Source organism: Mauremys mutica, chromosome 2 (genome assembly GCF_020497125.1).
Source record: "Mauremys mutica isolate MM-2020 ecotype Southern chromosome 2, ASM2049712v1, whole genome shotgun sequence".
Taxonomy (NCBI): Eukaryota; Metazoa; Chordata; order Testudines; family Geoemydidae; genus Mauremys; species Mauremys mutica.
The window spans coordinates 202,765,701-202,779,954 of NC_059073.1; the positions used below are offsets into that span (position 1 = coordinate 202,765,701).

Genomic DNA, 14,254 nt, shown 5'->3' on the forward strand with positions numbered 1-14,254 from the left:
TCCACTGAAATCATCCTAATCACTGAATTAGGATCTGGACCTAAGAGCCTAAAGTGGTTAGTGGCTCTCTCGCTCTCTCGCACACACAAACACACACAGAGTCTCCCTACTCCCTCCACCCCCAACCCAACAGGAAACCAGCCAGTACAGCAAGAACAGCAGCAATATCCTCATTTCTTGCTTTCTTCAGTCAGGTCTGGGTAACAGTTTTTCTTTTGACAAAATTGAGCACCATTAACTTCAATAACTTTCCTTCCTGAAAAGGTGCAGCAAGTTCAGGAGACATGGTGGGATGTCTGGAAGCCCTCTTTGCTTGCTTCTTCCCTGGTAAGTTTACTGGACACATTAACTGTAGTTAGTGATTTTATTCTGTATTTATTGTTAACAAAAAAATACAACATGGGCCTGAATCTTGAATCCAATGTAACAACTTGATGGTGGTGCAATCCCAATGAAGCCAATGGAATTGCACTGAAATAAAACTGGTGTTCTGAAATGGAGAAATCAGAATCCATACTCCTGGATGGTTCCTCACAGATAAAGGGTCTGATTCTTCACTGCCCTGTACCTTGCGTAATTGTTCACACCATCCTTGCCCAGGTGTAAACAGAAATTGATCGTTCACTCACACTAGAGATAGGGGCTTTATCCATTTTTCCCCTCACATTTACAGAGACATAAATGGCTACACAAGCTGCAAGGCAATGGATAACTGAACCCATGTACCTTCCTCAGGAACTCACAGCTTGCAAGGCCATGTATATGTTACTGCTCTCTGAAGAGGGAAATGTGTCTAGGTGCTGTCTCCTCATGGCTGCTTTCTCTCTTTTTGCCTTCCAGCTGTTCTGTGGGCCATTCACCTGGAGCAGGAGCAGGTCTCGGTCACAAAGCAGCCACTTCAAGGCAGCTTTGCAAAAGTCACTTGCAAAGTGTTTGGTGGATCAGACTCTACCTACATCCACTGGTACCGAGCCCGAGCTGGAGAGGCCCCACAGAGGCTGCTGTACCTCACTCTCTCTGGGTCAGACTTAAAGCGAGAGGCAGGTTTCTCCAGTGACAAATTCTCAGCCTATGCAACACAAAGCATCTCTAACTTGTTGGTGCACAAACTGGAAAAGACAGATAACGGCCGCTATTACTGTGCCACATGGGATTCTACACAGTGCCACAAGCTTCCTGCAACCCTGCACAAAAACCACCACAGCTCTGTACGTGAGGCTCAATTCTCATATTACTGCTGCAGCAGAGCAGGCTGAGCCCTGAGTCCCACCCAGGCACACCAGCCTACAGAATAGGCATAGCCTCAGTCCCACAAACCACAGACAGTGTGAACTCCCGTTCGATCAGCCCAAGTCGTGTAGGGATTTGCCTCAGCCAGGGAAGTGGGAGTTTACCTAGTGGGTGGCACAAAGGTGACATCCAGTGACTGCCTACCAGTGCTGGCTCCATCTCTAAAGGCAGAACAAGGCCTAGTCTACACTACGAGTTTATGTCGGTTTTAGCAGCGTTAAATTGAATTAACCCTGCACCCGTCCACACAACGAAGCCATTTTTTCGACATAAAGGGCTCTTAAAATCGATTTCTGTACTCCTCCCTGATGAGGGGAGTAGCGCTGAAATCAACATTGCCATTTCAAATTAGGGTTAGTGTGGCCGCAATTCAACGCTATTGGCCTCCGGGAGCTATCCCACAGTGCACCATTGTGACCGCAATCAGAACTTGGATGCACTGGCCAGGTAGACAAGAAAAGCCTCGCAAACTTTTCAATTTCATTTCCTGTTTGCCCAGTGTGGAGCGCTGATCAGCACAGGTGACCATGCAGTCCCAGAATCAAAAAAGAGCTCCAGCATGGACTGTATGGGAGGTACTGAATCTGATCTCTGTATGGGGAGATGAATCTGTTTTATCAGAACTCCGTTCCAAAAGACAAAATGCCAAAACATTTGAAAAAATCTCCAAGGCTATGATGGACGGAAGCCACAACAGGGACTCAACACAGTGCTGCGTGAAACTTAAGGAGCTGAGACAAGCGTACCAGAAAGCCAAAGAATCAAATGGACGCTCAGGGAGGGAGGGGCGACTGACAACTGTAGCTATCCCACAGTTCCCGCACTCTCCGAAAACCATTTGAATACTGGGTTGAGCTCCCAATGCCTGAAGGGTCAAAGACATTGTTGTGGGTAGTTTAGGGTATATGTCGTCATTTCCCCCCACCCCTGTGAAAGTAAAGGGAAAAAAATCGTTTCTCACCTTTTTTCACTGTCACCATATGTCTACTGGATGCTGCTGGCAGACACCGTGCTGCAGCGCTACACAGCAGCATCCCCTTGCCTTGCCTTGCGGATGGTGCAGTATGACTGGTATCCGTCATGGTCATCCCATGAGTGGTCCTGGCTGGCCTCAGTGAGGTCGGTCGGGGGCACCTGGGCAGACATGGGTGCTCCTGGCTGGCCTTGGTGAGGTCAGTCAGGGGCGCCTGGACAAAAATGGGAATGACTCCGGGTCATTCTCTTCTTTATGTTTTGTGTAATGGAGAGTCAGTCATGCCTGGAATATCATGCCAGCTGGAGGCTTCTGCCTCAGGCTGCTCTCCAAGTCGGCAGCACCGTGCAGTCACACCTACCCCAGCCTACCCCTTGCTCCCAGGGCTCACAATCAGATACTTAGACCTCTACATTTTGATGCAAATAAAAAAATTAAGCTCCTGGTTAGAACTGTCCCCCAACATACATATCCTGGGACATTTTGTATTTTACCAGTGTCAACCAAAGGCCCACACACAAATGGAGATTCAGTCCTGCCTGTGCTTCTATCCTAGTGCTTATCACAGATTCCCATTTTCAGCTATAGGCTGAGCAAGTGCAGAATGGTGGTTCACTCTACTTTGCTGTAAGCCAACCACCCTCCCGCCCCCCCTTTGATCTCTGCTTGCATAGGCAATAAAGTCAGTGTTGTTTCAAATTCATGCATTCTTTATTACTTCATCACACAAATTGGGGGGATAACTGCCACGGTAGCTTGGGATGGGTGGGGGAGGAGGGAAGCAATGGGTGGGGTTGTTGTAGGGACACCCCTAGAATGGCATGCAGCTCATCATTTCTGCGGGATCTCTGGGGCTCTGACCCGGAGTGGCCGTTTGCCTCTCTGGTTCTTTAGTAGGCATGCCTGATAGTCTAGGCAGGACTGACTCTCCATTAGACAAAACTTAAAGAAGAGAATGACCTGGGGAGTCATTCCCATTTTTGTCCATGTGCCCCCAACCAAACTCACCGAGGCTGGCCAGGAGCTCCCATGACAGCAGCAGACGGTACAGTATGGCTGGTAACCATCTTTGCTAACTTGCAAAGGCAATGGGATGCTGCTGTGTAGCACTGCAGTATCGCATCTGTCAGCAGCATCCAGTAGACATACGGTGACAGTGAAAAAAAGGCTGAATGGCTCCATGGTTGTCATGCTATGGCGTCTGCCTGGGCAATCCAGGGAAAAGGGAGCGAAATAATTGTCTGCCATTGCATTCACGGAGGGAGGATTGACTGATGACATTTACCCATAACCACCCACGACAAATTTTTAGCCCCATCGTGCATTAGGATCTCAACCCAGAATTTCAATGGGCGAGGGAGACTGCAGGAACTATGGGATAGCTCTGGGATAGCTACCCACAGTGCAACGCTCCGGAAGTCGACGCTAGCCTCGGAACATGGATGCATACCGCCAAATTAATGTGCTTAGTGTGGCCGCGTGCACTCAACTTTATACAATCGGTTGCTAAAAATCAAAATCTGTAAATTAGGAGTAATCCCATAGTGTAGACATACCCCAAGTGATTGAACAGTCGCTGCCCATTTGACTTCACAAAGCAAATGGGTGACCAGAGATGCTGGGGAGTCAGAGAATGAGGGAGAATGGGGTGGGGACAATAAATAACTGGGTACAGGGGTGGGTGTGTGGGTGTGTGGGTGTGTGTGTGTAAAAAAGTGAATAGGGAAGGTGAGGGGAAGACATTTTCTAGGTGGGAACAAACAGCAGTTTGCATCTCCACTGAGAATTTTCAGCACATATCCATGGCTGGAGCTGTAGTGTACACAGAATACAGGAGTTTTCTATACAGTTTCAGTGGCCATACATAAAATAATTAACATAGTTCCTCTGAGTGCACATGTGTGCCATGCTCAAGGAGTTAAGACAAGAACAGCAGCAAAATGTATAGCTTACAAGCTCTTCATTCTAAATGTGAGAAGGACACAGGAAATCTTGGAGGGCTTCCTTCCCATGGGAAAAGGCCCAATCCTCATATTCATCTGCACTGCACTTGGTGTAAGACTGAGCTTGGTGACAAAGGTGGCTGGATGCCATCTCTGTGCCTCCATAATGCTGGGATCAGCTAGTGGCTTGTTTTTAAGGGGGGAGGGATAGCTCAGTGGTTTGAGCATTAGCCTGCTAAACCCAGGGTTGTGAGTCCAATCCTTGAGGAGGCCACTTAGGAATCTGGGGCAAAAATTGGTCCTGCTAGTGAAGGCAAGGGGCTGGACTCAAGGTCCCTTCCAGTTGTAGGAGATTGGTATATCTCCAATTATTACCTTATTGTTTTGCTCCCACTACAACTTAGCGCATTTAGTTGTGTCCTGCTAGGAATGGCCCTAAGGAGCCATTGTGGGAGTTAGGGATCACAGTAATGCAGTACCTCCCTCTAGCTACGTCCATTACAGCAGAGTGGAAATGGAATACCTTATCCTAGGTTCCAGGAATTCCAGCCCATCCTGAGAATGAGTAACACATTTCACCATCAATCAGCTTTGACTGAGATCTTTTAATCATCATTACAAATGAGCAAATGAAATTGGTTATTGTATTCTTGATCAACGTGTGGGGCTCCTGTTAATATCAGTGGATTGTAAATGGTAGTCAATCACCACATATAGTTTAGAGAGCCATACATGTGCATGTCACTTACAGACGCTGTTCAGAATGTCCAATATAGATTAATATCCATTCAAATTCTTGGCATGTATGTTAAGGAAACCATTTCATCCACAACAAATCATGAACATGGGACATTTACAGAAGTGTGGTACTTACATATATATTTCCAAAGAATTCATTAACATGTAGTTAAGGTTCATGAAATCACAGAGGTTTGAAATGGAAAAAGACCTATTACAGCATCCAGTCCCATCATCCTGCCAATGCAGAACTATTCCCTACAAAGTATTTTCTAGTGTTTTGTCTAGTCTAGTTTTAAAGGTCTCCAAAATAGGGCTTCCATCACCTCTTTTGAAAGATGATTCTGTGCCTGATTGAGATCAATGTCAGTAAATTTTCTTGACATTCTAAGTTTTCCCTATTTTCTCTGCCCTCACTGGTATCTGCTACTCAACCCAGTTTTGAATCCTATGCAAGCTTTCTAAGTGTATTGTTCACGCCATCCTCTGCATCAGTAAGGAAAATGTTTGGCATTTCTTTTTTCCTGCATTAAAGATTGATTAAACACTTTGAAATCTCCAAAGGAAAGGTGCTATATCCTGCAAGATAATGAGCTATTTCTAAGAGACAGTGGGTGATCTCATCATCACCTGTAGACACTAATGAGAGGTGAGATACCTCAGCACTTCCAGGGTCACTTAGTGCATTACAGGATAAGCTCTGTATGAGCAAAGTGCTCAGTTTATTTTTTAATAGAATTCTTTACCTAAGTCAGAACTATCAAGTCATAATAAGATTCCATACTTGAGTTGGGTGACTGTTTTCCTTCTAGTCTCTTGACCATTATACCAGCAATTATATAACGTATATTTTGAAAAGTTATGACCCAGTCCTCAGTGCAAAGTTATCCCCCTGTGTTCCCAGAATTTTCAAAGGGCTGTAGCAAGCTCTGGAACATGGACCTGGGCATTAACAGCTGAGATGTCTCAAATCTACCGTTTTCAGAATGTGCTGTTTTATGTAACATGGAAGAAATGGTGAAGGGAGAAAATGATACAGTGACACAAAAATTTTAACTGAATTAATATTGAATCATTAACAATATTTTGTGAAGCTACAAGATGTCTTGAAAATAAAAAGTTTATACAGCAAATTTCCCCCCGACCCCTCCCCTGTCCCTCCCTCCCCATATCACAAACATCCTTTAACAAAACAGGATGTGTCGCTTTTCAGCTGCTTCATCATCAAGACAGGAAACCAAACAAATTGCTGTTTAAACATCTAGCAGGTTTGGACTCCAATTACGTCACCATTATTGTCATGAGTTTTTCTGTAAAACAACAACAAAAAACAAAAGAAACCACCCTAAGTAAACTCCAAAGCATCTTTCCCCACATTTTAGTATTAGGAATGGGATTTTCATTTTACTGTTGGTGGGATTTAAAGCCATAAGGCCCTGACCTTGTGAGTTCTTGTTGCCTGTAATGGGAGATGAAGGTGCTCAGCACCTTATAAGATAAGCCTTTTCAAGTTTCATCCAGAACCCAGTGAAGTCAGGGGAAGCAGGGCCAGCTCCAGGCACCAGAAAAGGAATCAGGTGCCTGGGGCGGCCAATAGAAAGGAGCAGCAGTCCGTTCGTTGTTGGGGTGGCACGTCCGGATCTGCGGCAGGTCTTTAACTCCCTCTCTTCCGCTTCAGCGACACTTTGGTGGCAAATCAATCAGGTTTTTCTTTTTTTTCTCCGCCGTTTGGGGTGGCAAAAAAGCTGGAGCCGGCCCTGAGTGGAAGAACTCCCAGCCACTTCAATGAGCTTTGGATCAGGCCCCCAGACATCCACAACACACCCCACACTCACCCTTTTGCTGTGGAACTACAACTTCTGTAAAGGTTCTCTCTCCAGATGCCAAGAAAAGGGCTGATGTTGATTCTTCAGAGGCAAGATTGTTTGGTTGGGAATATTGTATATTTACAGCATTCATTACAGTGTTTCCATCCTATAACTGCATGTTTCTATATAAACGAAACAGGTAAAATATAAAATCAGAGAACCCTATGAAAAATCTATAGGGTTCTCTATTTTATTTTTACCAAAAGGCCATTTAATGAGATATAAATGTGTCTGAAAATAAGTGCACAGCAAATGAATTACTATAATTGAATTTTCTTGTTTCAATATAACTGAGCTAGAAGAAGCTGGAGGATTATCAGACTACCTGAGGAGTTGATTCTGAAAACAACCATCTATCCTGAATAAACCAAGTTCAGTCAATGAGACTGTCAAGGGTCCTTCCCCACTCTAGGGTACAGACGTGGGGAACCGCATGAAAGCCCCCTAAGATTATTTCTACCAGCTTAGGTTAAAACCTAGTACTCTGCCACCACCAAGTGCTTTAACAAGAAACAGGGAAAGGACCACTTGGAGTTCCCTCTTTCCCCAAAATATCCCCCCAAGCCCTTACACCCCTTTCCTGGGTAGGCTTGAGAAATATCCCCCCAAGCCCCTACACCCCTTTCCCAGGAAGGCTTGGTAATCCCCTCACCAATTAGTCCTGGTGAACACAGATCCAAACCCTTGGATCTTAAAGCACTGGAAAATCAATCAGGTTCTTAAAAGAAGAATTTTAATAAAAGAAAAGGTAAAATTCATCTCTGTAAAATCAAGATAGAAATAACTTTACTGGGTAATCAGATTCAAAGAGCCCAGAGGAACCCCCTCTAGCCTTAGGTTCAAAGTTACAGCAAACAGAGGTAAACCATCTAGCAAAAGGAACATTTACAAGTTGAGAAAACAAAGATAAAACTAACACGCCTTGCCTGGCTGTCACTTACAAGTTTGAAATATGAGAGACTTGTGCAGAAAGATTTGGAGAACATGGATTGATTTCCAGTCCCTCTTAGTCCCAAGAGCGAACACACCCCAAAATAAAGAGCACACAAACAAAAGGCCCCCACTTCAAAAAAATTGAAAGTATCTTGTCCCCTTATTGGTCCTTTGGGTCAGGTGTCAGCCAGGTTACCTGAGCTTCTTAACCCTTTCCAGGTAAAAGGATTTTGGTGCCTCTGGCCAGGAGGGATTTTATAGTAGTGTCTACAGGATGGTTGTTACCCTTCCATTTCTAGTTAAGACAGAGACTATTAATGTGAGTCAACTTACTCAAAACCTTCCTCTCCCTTGTACATCCCCATAAGAGTCAGAGGTAAGTTAGCCCTTAATTAAGGAGGCAGGGCTCAGACAATTCTCCTCATCATCATCATCAAGAATTCCACGGGGAGGCTTTCAGTCTCATTTAAATGCCCACACTCATCCACATCCAGTACAGCCCTCTTTGTGAAATCGTTCCTGGTCTCCTGATTAGAAAATGTCTGCCTGTGTACAAACTATGATTTTTAAATCCTTGGAATTTAGACCAAAGTTTCTCCGGGTGACCAAGTTCAGGCTCCTAAATACCTTTAGGGATCTGACCCTCACTCCCTTTCCCCAACTAGATCTGTTCAAAGAAAGGTTATAAGAAGTTTGTGTTGATGGAAAAAAGTATATTCCCCCCCAACACACACACTTAAAAAACAGGGACAGCGCAGGTAGCATTCCATGTATATACTTAATTGCTATGTTTTTGAAATATGGTATATTTGTTGCTATGTTTCTTTGGATAGCGTGCAAAGTATATTCACAAAGTTACAGATTTTAAGGAGTTCTCTGAATAGTTTATTGTAAAATTTAATGGGTTAAAATCAGCCCTTTGTAGACAAGGTTTATACAGCACTTAATTCTCACTTAAACCATCAAAATAGGGCTTAAGTGGGGTTAAAACAGTGTAAGGACCTTGTCCTGGTTCTCTGCACAGAGATAAAGGTCACCCAATAAAAGTTACATGCTCTTGTGGAGTGGGGGGAATAGACACCAACAGATACCCAAAGGGAAACTCACAGACAGGGTGTAGGTAGCAACAGAATTCACAAACAGCATATGAAACCCCCTATGAAAGAGTGGGAATCTACTGATGAGGTGAAAACAAAGAGATCATCCTTGAGGCATCTCTGAGTTTGGATGAGGCAAGGGTCAAATTAAGTGCAAGGACAATGTGTTTATTTAAGAGATTACTGATTTGTTTTCCTTGACAGATCTATAAACTCAAGGAGAGTCTGAGTTAAGACAGGATGAAAAATTCCTGAGTAAATTCTCCCTAGGAATTGGGGCTTATTCCAAAGCTCATTGAAATCAATTGAAGAACTTCCCATTGACTTCAATGGACTTGGCATCAGACCCTTAGTGATCTATTTTCATCACTGCTTGAAAAAGTCGTATTAGCTGCCTTTTTTTCATGCTGAGAGTATTATTCCTTGATCAAATCTGCTGATGATTATGGGTTTTTTTTAAAGGGAGTGTAGAGAACCTCAATACCTGCAACTATTGTTATAAAAATCTGATACTCTTTTTCAAAAGTTCTAAACAAAGCAGCAGTCAGAAGAGTTGCTGGGTAGCATGAGGGAAGGTTAGTAGATGTTGATATCTCAAAGTGTAGCCTTATGAACTTTTATCTAAGGCAAACGCAAATTTGTATTGCCTTGAAATAGTTCATCAGTCACTTCCTCTACTGAAGTGATCGCTCCCTTTTTCTGAGATCAGAATTCAATTTCCTTTCTTTCTCAGTAGCCGGTGCATCATAGCCTAGTGAGAATGTTACTATTGCAGGTTTATCTTGTTGCTTCAGTAGTTTGGTCTTGTAAGTTGCTTTTTACACTCCAGGCTTCTCCATGCAGACATGTTATTGAGCAATGATTGAAGATTCTCTATGTTTATTCAATTTCAGATTAAATGGTATTTGTCTCTTTTCTCTGAAGATGGAGAGGCCCAAGTATACATCTATCCCAATATAATGCTGTCCTCAGGAGCCAAAAAATCTTACCGTGTTATAGGTGAAACTGCATTATATCGAACTTGCTTTGATCCACCAGAGCATGGCCCCCCCAGAGTGCTGTTTTACCGCGTTATGTCCAAATTCATGTTATATCAGGTCCTGTTATATCGGGGTAGAGGTGTACTGCTAAAATCTCAACTATCCATCACCAGGGCAGAAAATAACACTGTACAAATTGACTGTCATGTTTCTGGCATAAACCTTAGTAGTGCTTATATACACTGGTATCGACAGAGACCTGATGCAGCTCTGGAACGGATTCTCTGTTTTTCCATCAGGAAAGTTGGACTTTGACCAGGATTATGAGAAGGGAAAGTTTGAGGCAGAGAAGCAGCTCTCCAAGTTGATCTGTGTCCTGTCTCAGCAACAGCCTTTCGAAAGCAAGAAACCACAGTTACCTCCTAATCCTGCTTCTCAGTATGGAACCAGGTGCAAAAACAACTTACAGCTTTCTGCAACAAGAGATAAAAGCAACAGAGCTGTTGCTCGCACATGTTTTGCGGACAGTAAGATCCCACCTGTCTCTGCCAAACAACAAGACCAAGTAGTTGCACAGGGCAGCTAAATAGTCAGGGCAGCAAAATGTTCAGTTGGTCTCTAGGGGTGACTAAGGTTTGATACGGGTGCACATTTACCAGTTTGCATAAGGGAGCTGACATGACAATTGAATTAGGTCAAGATTGGACATTCTTTGAAACAGGAAGGACAGGAAAGTCAGTCCAGGGTGTTCAATCCAATATGCAGATCTAATGAAAAGTCTTCTGGCTAATGACAGTATATATTCTCCTGGTCCATGAACTCATTTTAATACTGCCTATCTATTCCAGTAATCTTTGTGCAGTTAGTTATTCAAGTAAACTGGAAACTAGACTGCTAATGAAAAATATGTTGCAACAATGCTAGAGTAAATAGCTTGAAACTTTTTCCTGTTTCTAATTAGCATTTTACCTGGGAAGAGCTTGTTAGTCCAGCAGATGCCTGCTCATAAAACCACAAAATTCAGTTCTAAAGAACAGTTTCATATTTAGTCTGCGATATCAGTTTGTTAGATGAGATGTAATATAAAAGTTACATTCTCCTGGAGCAGATATTTCTATCTAGGCATACACATGAATGCACCTTCTGAGCAAATAGATGATCAAAGTCCCTGCCCCACAAAGCTGATACACTAAACTGAGAGGAGTTACTAGAGGAATGTGGATTAATGCTTGCATGAATAATGAAGGAAGGAAAACAAGGACTGAATGGATGTGACATCTCTCTTTAAAAAAAAAAAACCACCGAGAGGAATTAAGTTTGGAAAGCATTCTGACAGAAATTTGAAGGAGGGCAATATGGTGAAAAAATGACAGATGGATCAGGGTATAATGGTATAAATGTAAACTAGTAGTGCTATAGTGTAGAACCTAAAAGCAATTGCCATATACTTTAATGAACTGGAGCCTGTGGAGGGCTGTGTGTGCATGCACACTACCCTCTAGTGGATGGATCCAGATTTGCTCAGCTATGTGACTTAGGCCCTATACAGCTAAAAGAATTCCTTTGCAGGGAATCATGCTGTTTTATTCTGTGTTTAATAGAGATATGAATTGTCTGTTCACAAAAATGGCTTTTGAAATATACAGAACATCACCTTCCTGGTGGCCCTTTGATCACTAAAGGAGAGCTGAACAGAGTTCTTCTCTAGTTCAAGTAGAGTTCTCTGCAGTGGATTAGTCCTCACGGCAAGACAATAAAAACAAATACCGAAAAAAGAAAGAGGTTGCTTGTAAATTAATTGTACAAGACACATTCAGGAATAAATGAGCCCTTTTTCAGAGCTGGGATGAAACTAAATGTCCATGAACACGGTCATCTATTTCAGGAGAGGACATTAGCACACAGATGTATTAGCACTGTTATGAGTAGCGACATGGAAAATGGCCAAGTATCACAATTAAGCAGGAGAAAAACTAAAGAATTTAAGACTGAAAAATACACTACAGCTCAACTCTGCCAGATGCTCAGTGTCTCCGGAAATGTTGTGAACTCCATCAACTTCCACTGGTTTTCATGCGATCTGAGGGCACTGACTCATTCTCTTTATCAGGAAAGGGTCAGCAGCTTCCCTGGGAAAGTGATAAGTGAATGACGGAAAGACAACTGCAGTTTTAACCGTACTGTCAGCAGCTCTCGTCCTCCCCACTCTTGTCCACCACCTTCCTATTCAATTCTCCAACAAATTCATTCATGGTTTCTTCCACACTGTCACATACTCATGGAACAGGCCCTTTGTCTCACATTGAACATCGCTACCTTCTCCTCTGCAAGATTTCTGTTTCACAGGATGTACAAGAAATCTGCTAACACACAATGACTGAGCTTTAGGGGTGAGCAAGGAGAAAACAAAAACCAGTGCATTTGTGCATAAACAATGACAAATATATACAAAAAATAAGAATAAAGGGGTTTTGATGTTTCCCTTTTTCACAGGCTTGAGAGGTCCCTCCTTTTTTTAGGCTGTCAGCAGCGGGAGACAGGACTTTGCCTCTTTGTTTTCACCCCAGAGCCCAGATTCAGCACAGTATCTCAGGTTGCTGCTGTAACATAAGTAATACACAACAGTAATAATAATCAACACTGATCCTGAAACACACCCAAGGAATCTCTTTGACCCCAGTGCTAGGGCTGACACTCACCCAAGGTCAAAGTTTTCATACTGAGCAGCAGTAACTATCTCACCTTGCAATAAATCTTCTACAGCCAGTACCACTTAACTGGAGGTTACCTAAATGAGTCACTTCCTCTCCCCATCTACACATCTCTCCCCATTCAAGACCATCATTTACATTTCTTGGCTGGAGTCTAACAACAGCAACAAGAATGTTGCTGTTGGAGACTTTTGTTCTGGCTACGGTTTGCTCCTGTAAGTGTGTTGCTCGCACTTAGGGTGACAAGACAACAAGGGTGAAAAATTGGGATAGGGCCTTCGGGGGGAGAGGTAATAGGCACCTATATAAGACAAAGTCTTAATAGCAGGACTGTCCCTATCAAAATCAGGAAATTTGATTATCCTACTCACACTGCTCTCCACATACATTGGCACATGACAGCAGCAGCTGGGGAAGCTCAACATCATTTCAGTTTTATGTTGATATTTTTCTTTGTTTCTCCACAGATGGCTCCTCACAAGTGCATCTGACCCAGCCTCAACTGTCCATCACCAGGGAAGAAAAGAAAACCTTATGAATTGACTGCCATGTTTCTCTATCAGAGGATTTTGGCAAGGCTACTATACACTGGTATAGACAGAGACCTGGTGCAGCTCCAGAGCGGATTCTGTTCATCTCAAAGCAATCTGTCTTGGACGGAGACTCGGATAAAGGAAAGTTTAATGCTGAAAAGAAGCTTGGCCAGTCTACCTGTACCCTGACCATAAACAAAATAACCTCCGGTGACATTGCTACTTACTATTGTGCCTATTGGGATCACACAGTGTCAGAAAACTGTAGACAGCCTGTACAAAAACCCACTCTGCATTCTGAGTCACAGCCTTTTGCATTTATGAAGCAACTGTCACCTCTCTAAAAATTCCTCTCAGCCTGAAGTCAGCTGCAGAAACTCTTCATTGGCTTCTGTAGCTAGATAGGAACAGCAACTTCTGATTTAGTGCGTATTTTCCAAATACATGTGTAAGAGGAGGTCGGGTCTACAGAACAGGAGGCAGGAGCGGCTCCAGGCCCCAGTACGCCAAGCACGTGCCTGGGGCAGCATGTCACGGGGGGCGCTCTGCTGGTCGCCGGGAGGGCGGCAGGCAGGGTGCCTTCGGCAGCATGCCTATGGAGGGTCCGCTGGTCCCGCGGCTCCGGTGGACCTCCCGCAGGCGTGGGCGGCTGGCAGGGTGCCTTCGGCGGCATGCCTGTGGGAGGTCCACCGGAGCCGCGGGACCGGCAAGCGGCAGAGACCCCCCTGCGGCATGACGCAGTGCTTGGGGCGGCGAAATGTCTAGAGCTGCCCCTGACAGGAGATCACCTAGGGCACAAAGGGGATTTAGGCACCCAATCCCATTACAAGTCTGATTTAGTGCGTATTTTCCAAATACATGTGTAAGAGGAGGTCGGGTCTACAGAACAGGAGGCAGGAGCGGCTCCAGGCCCCAGCACGCCAAGCACGTGCCTGGGGCAGCATGTCACGGGGGGCGCTCTGCTGGTCGCCAGGAGGGCGGCAGGCAGGGTGCCTTCGGCAGCATGCCTATGGAGGGTCCGCTGGTCCCGCGGCTCCGGTGGACCTCCCGCAGGCGTGGGCGGCTGGCAGGGTGCCTTCGGCGGCATGCCTGTGGGAGGTCCACCGGAGCCGCGGGACCGGCAAGCGGCAGAGAGCCCCCTGTGGCATGACGCAGTGCTTGGGGCGGCGAAATGTCTAGAGCTGCCCC

General features: G+C 44.5%; 1 gene segment (V, D, J or C); it reads left to right on the plus strand.

Annotated features, from left to right (window-relative positions):
- The first annotated feature begins 228 nt into the window (after positions 1-228).
- The window catches only part of LOC123362977, a 43,810-nt gene continuing 29,784 nt past the window's right edge, over positions 229-14,254 (plus strand). Inside the window, 1 exon segment of the V gene segment in view lies at positions 229-327. Within this exon segment, the coding sequence occupies positions 285-327 (43 nt within the window).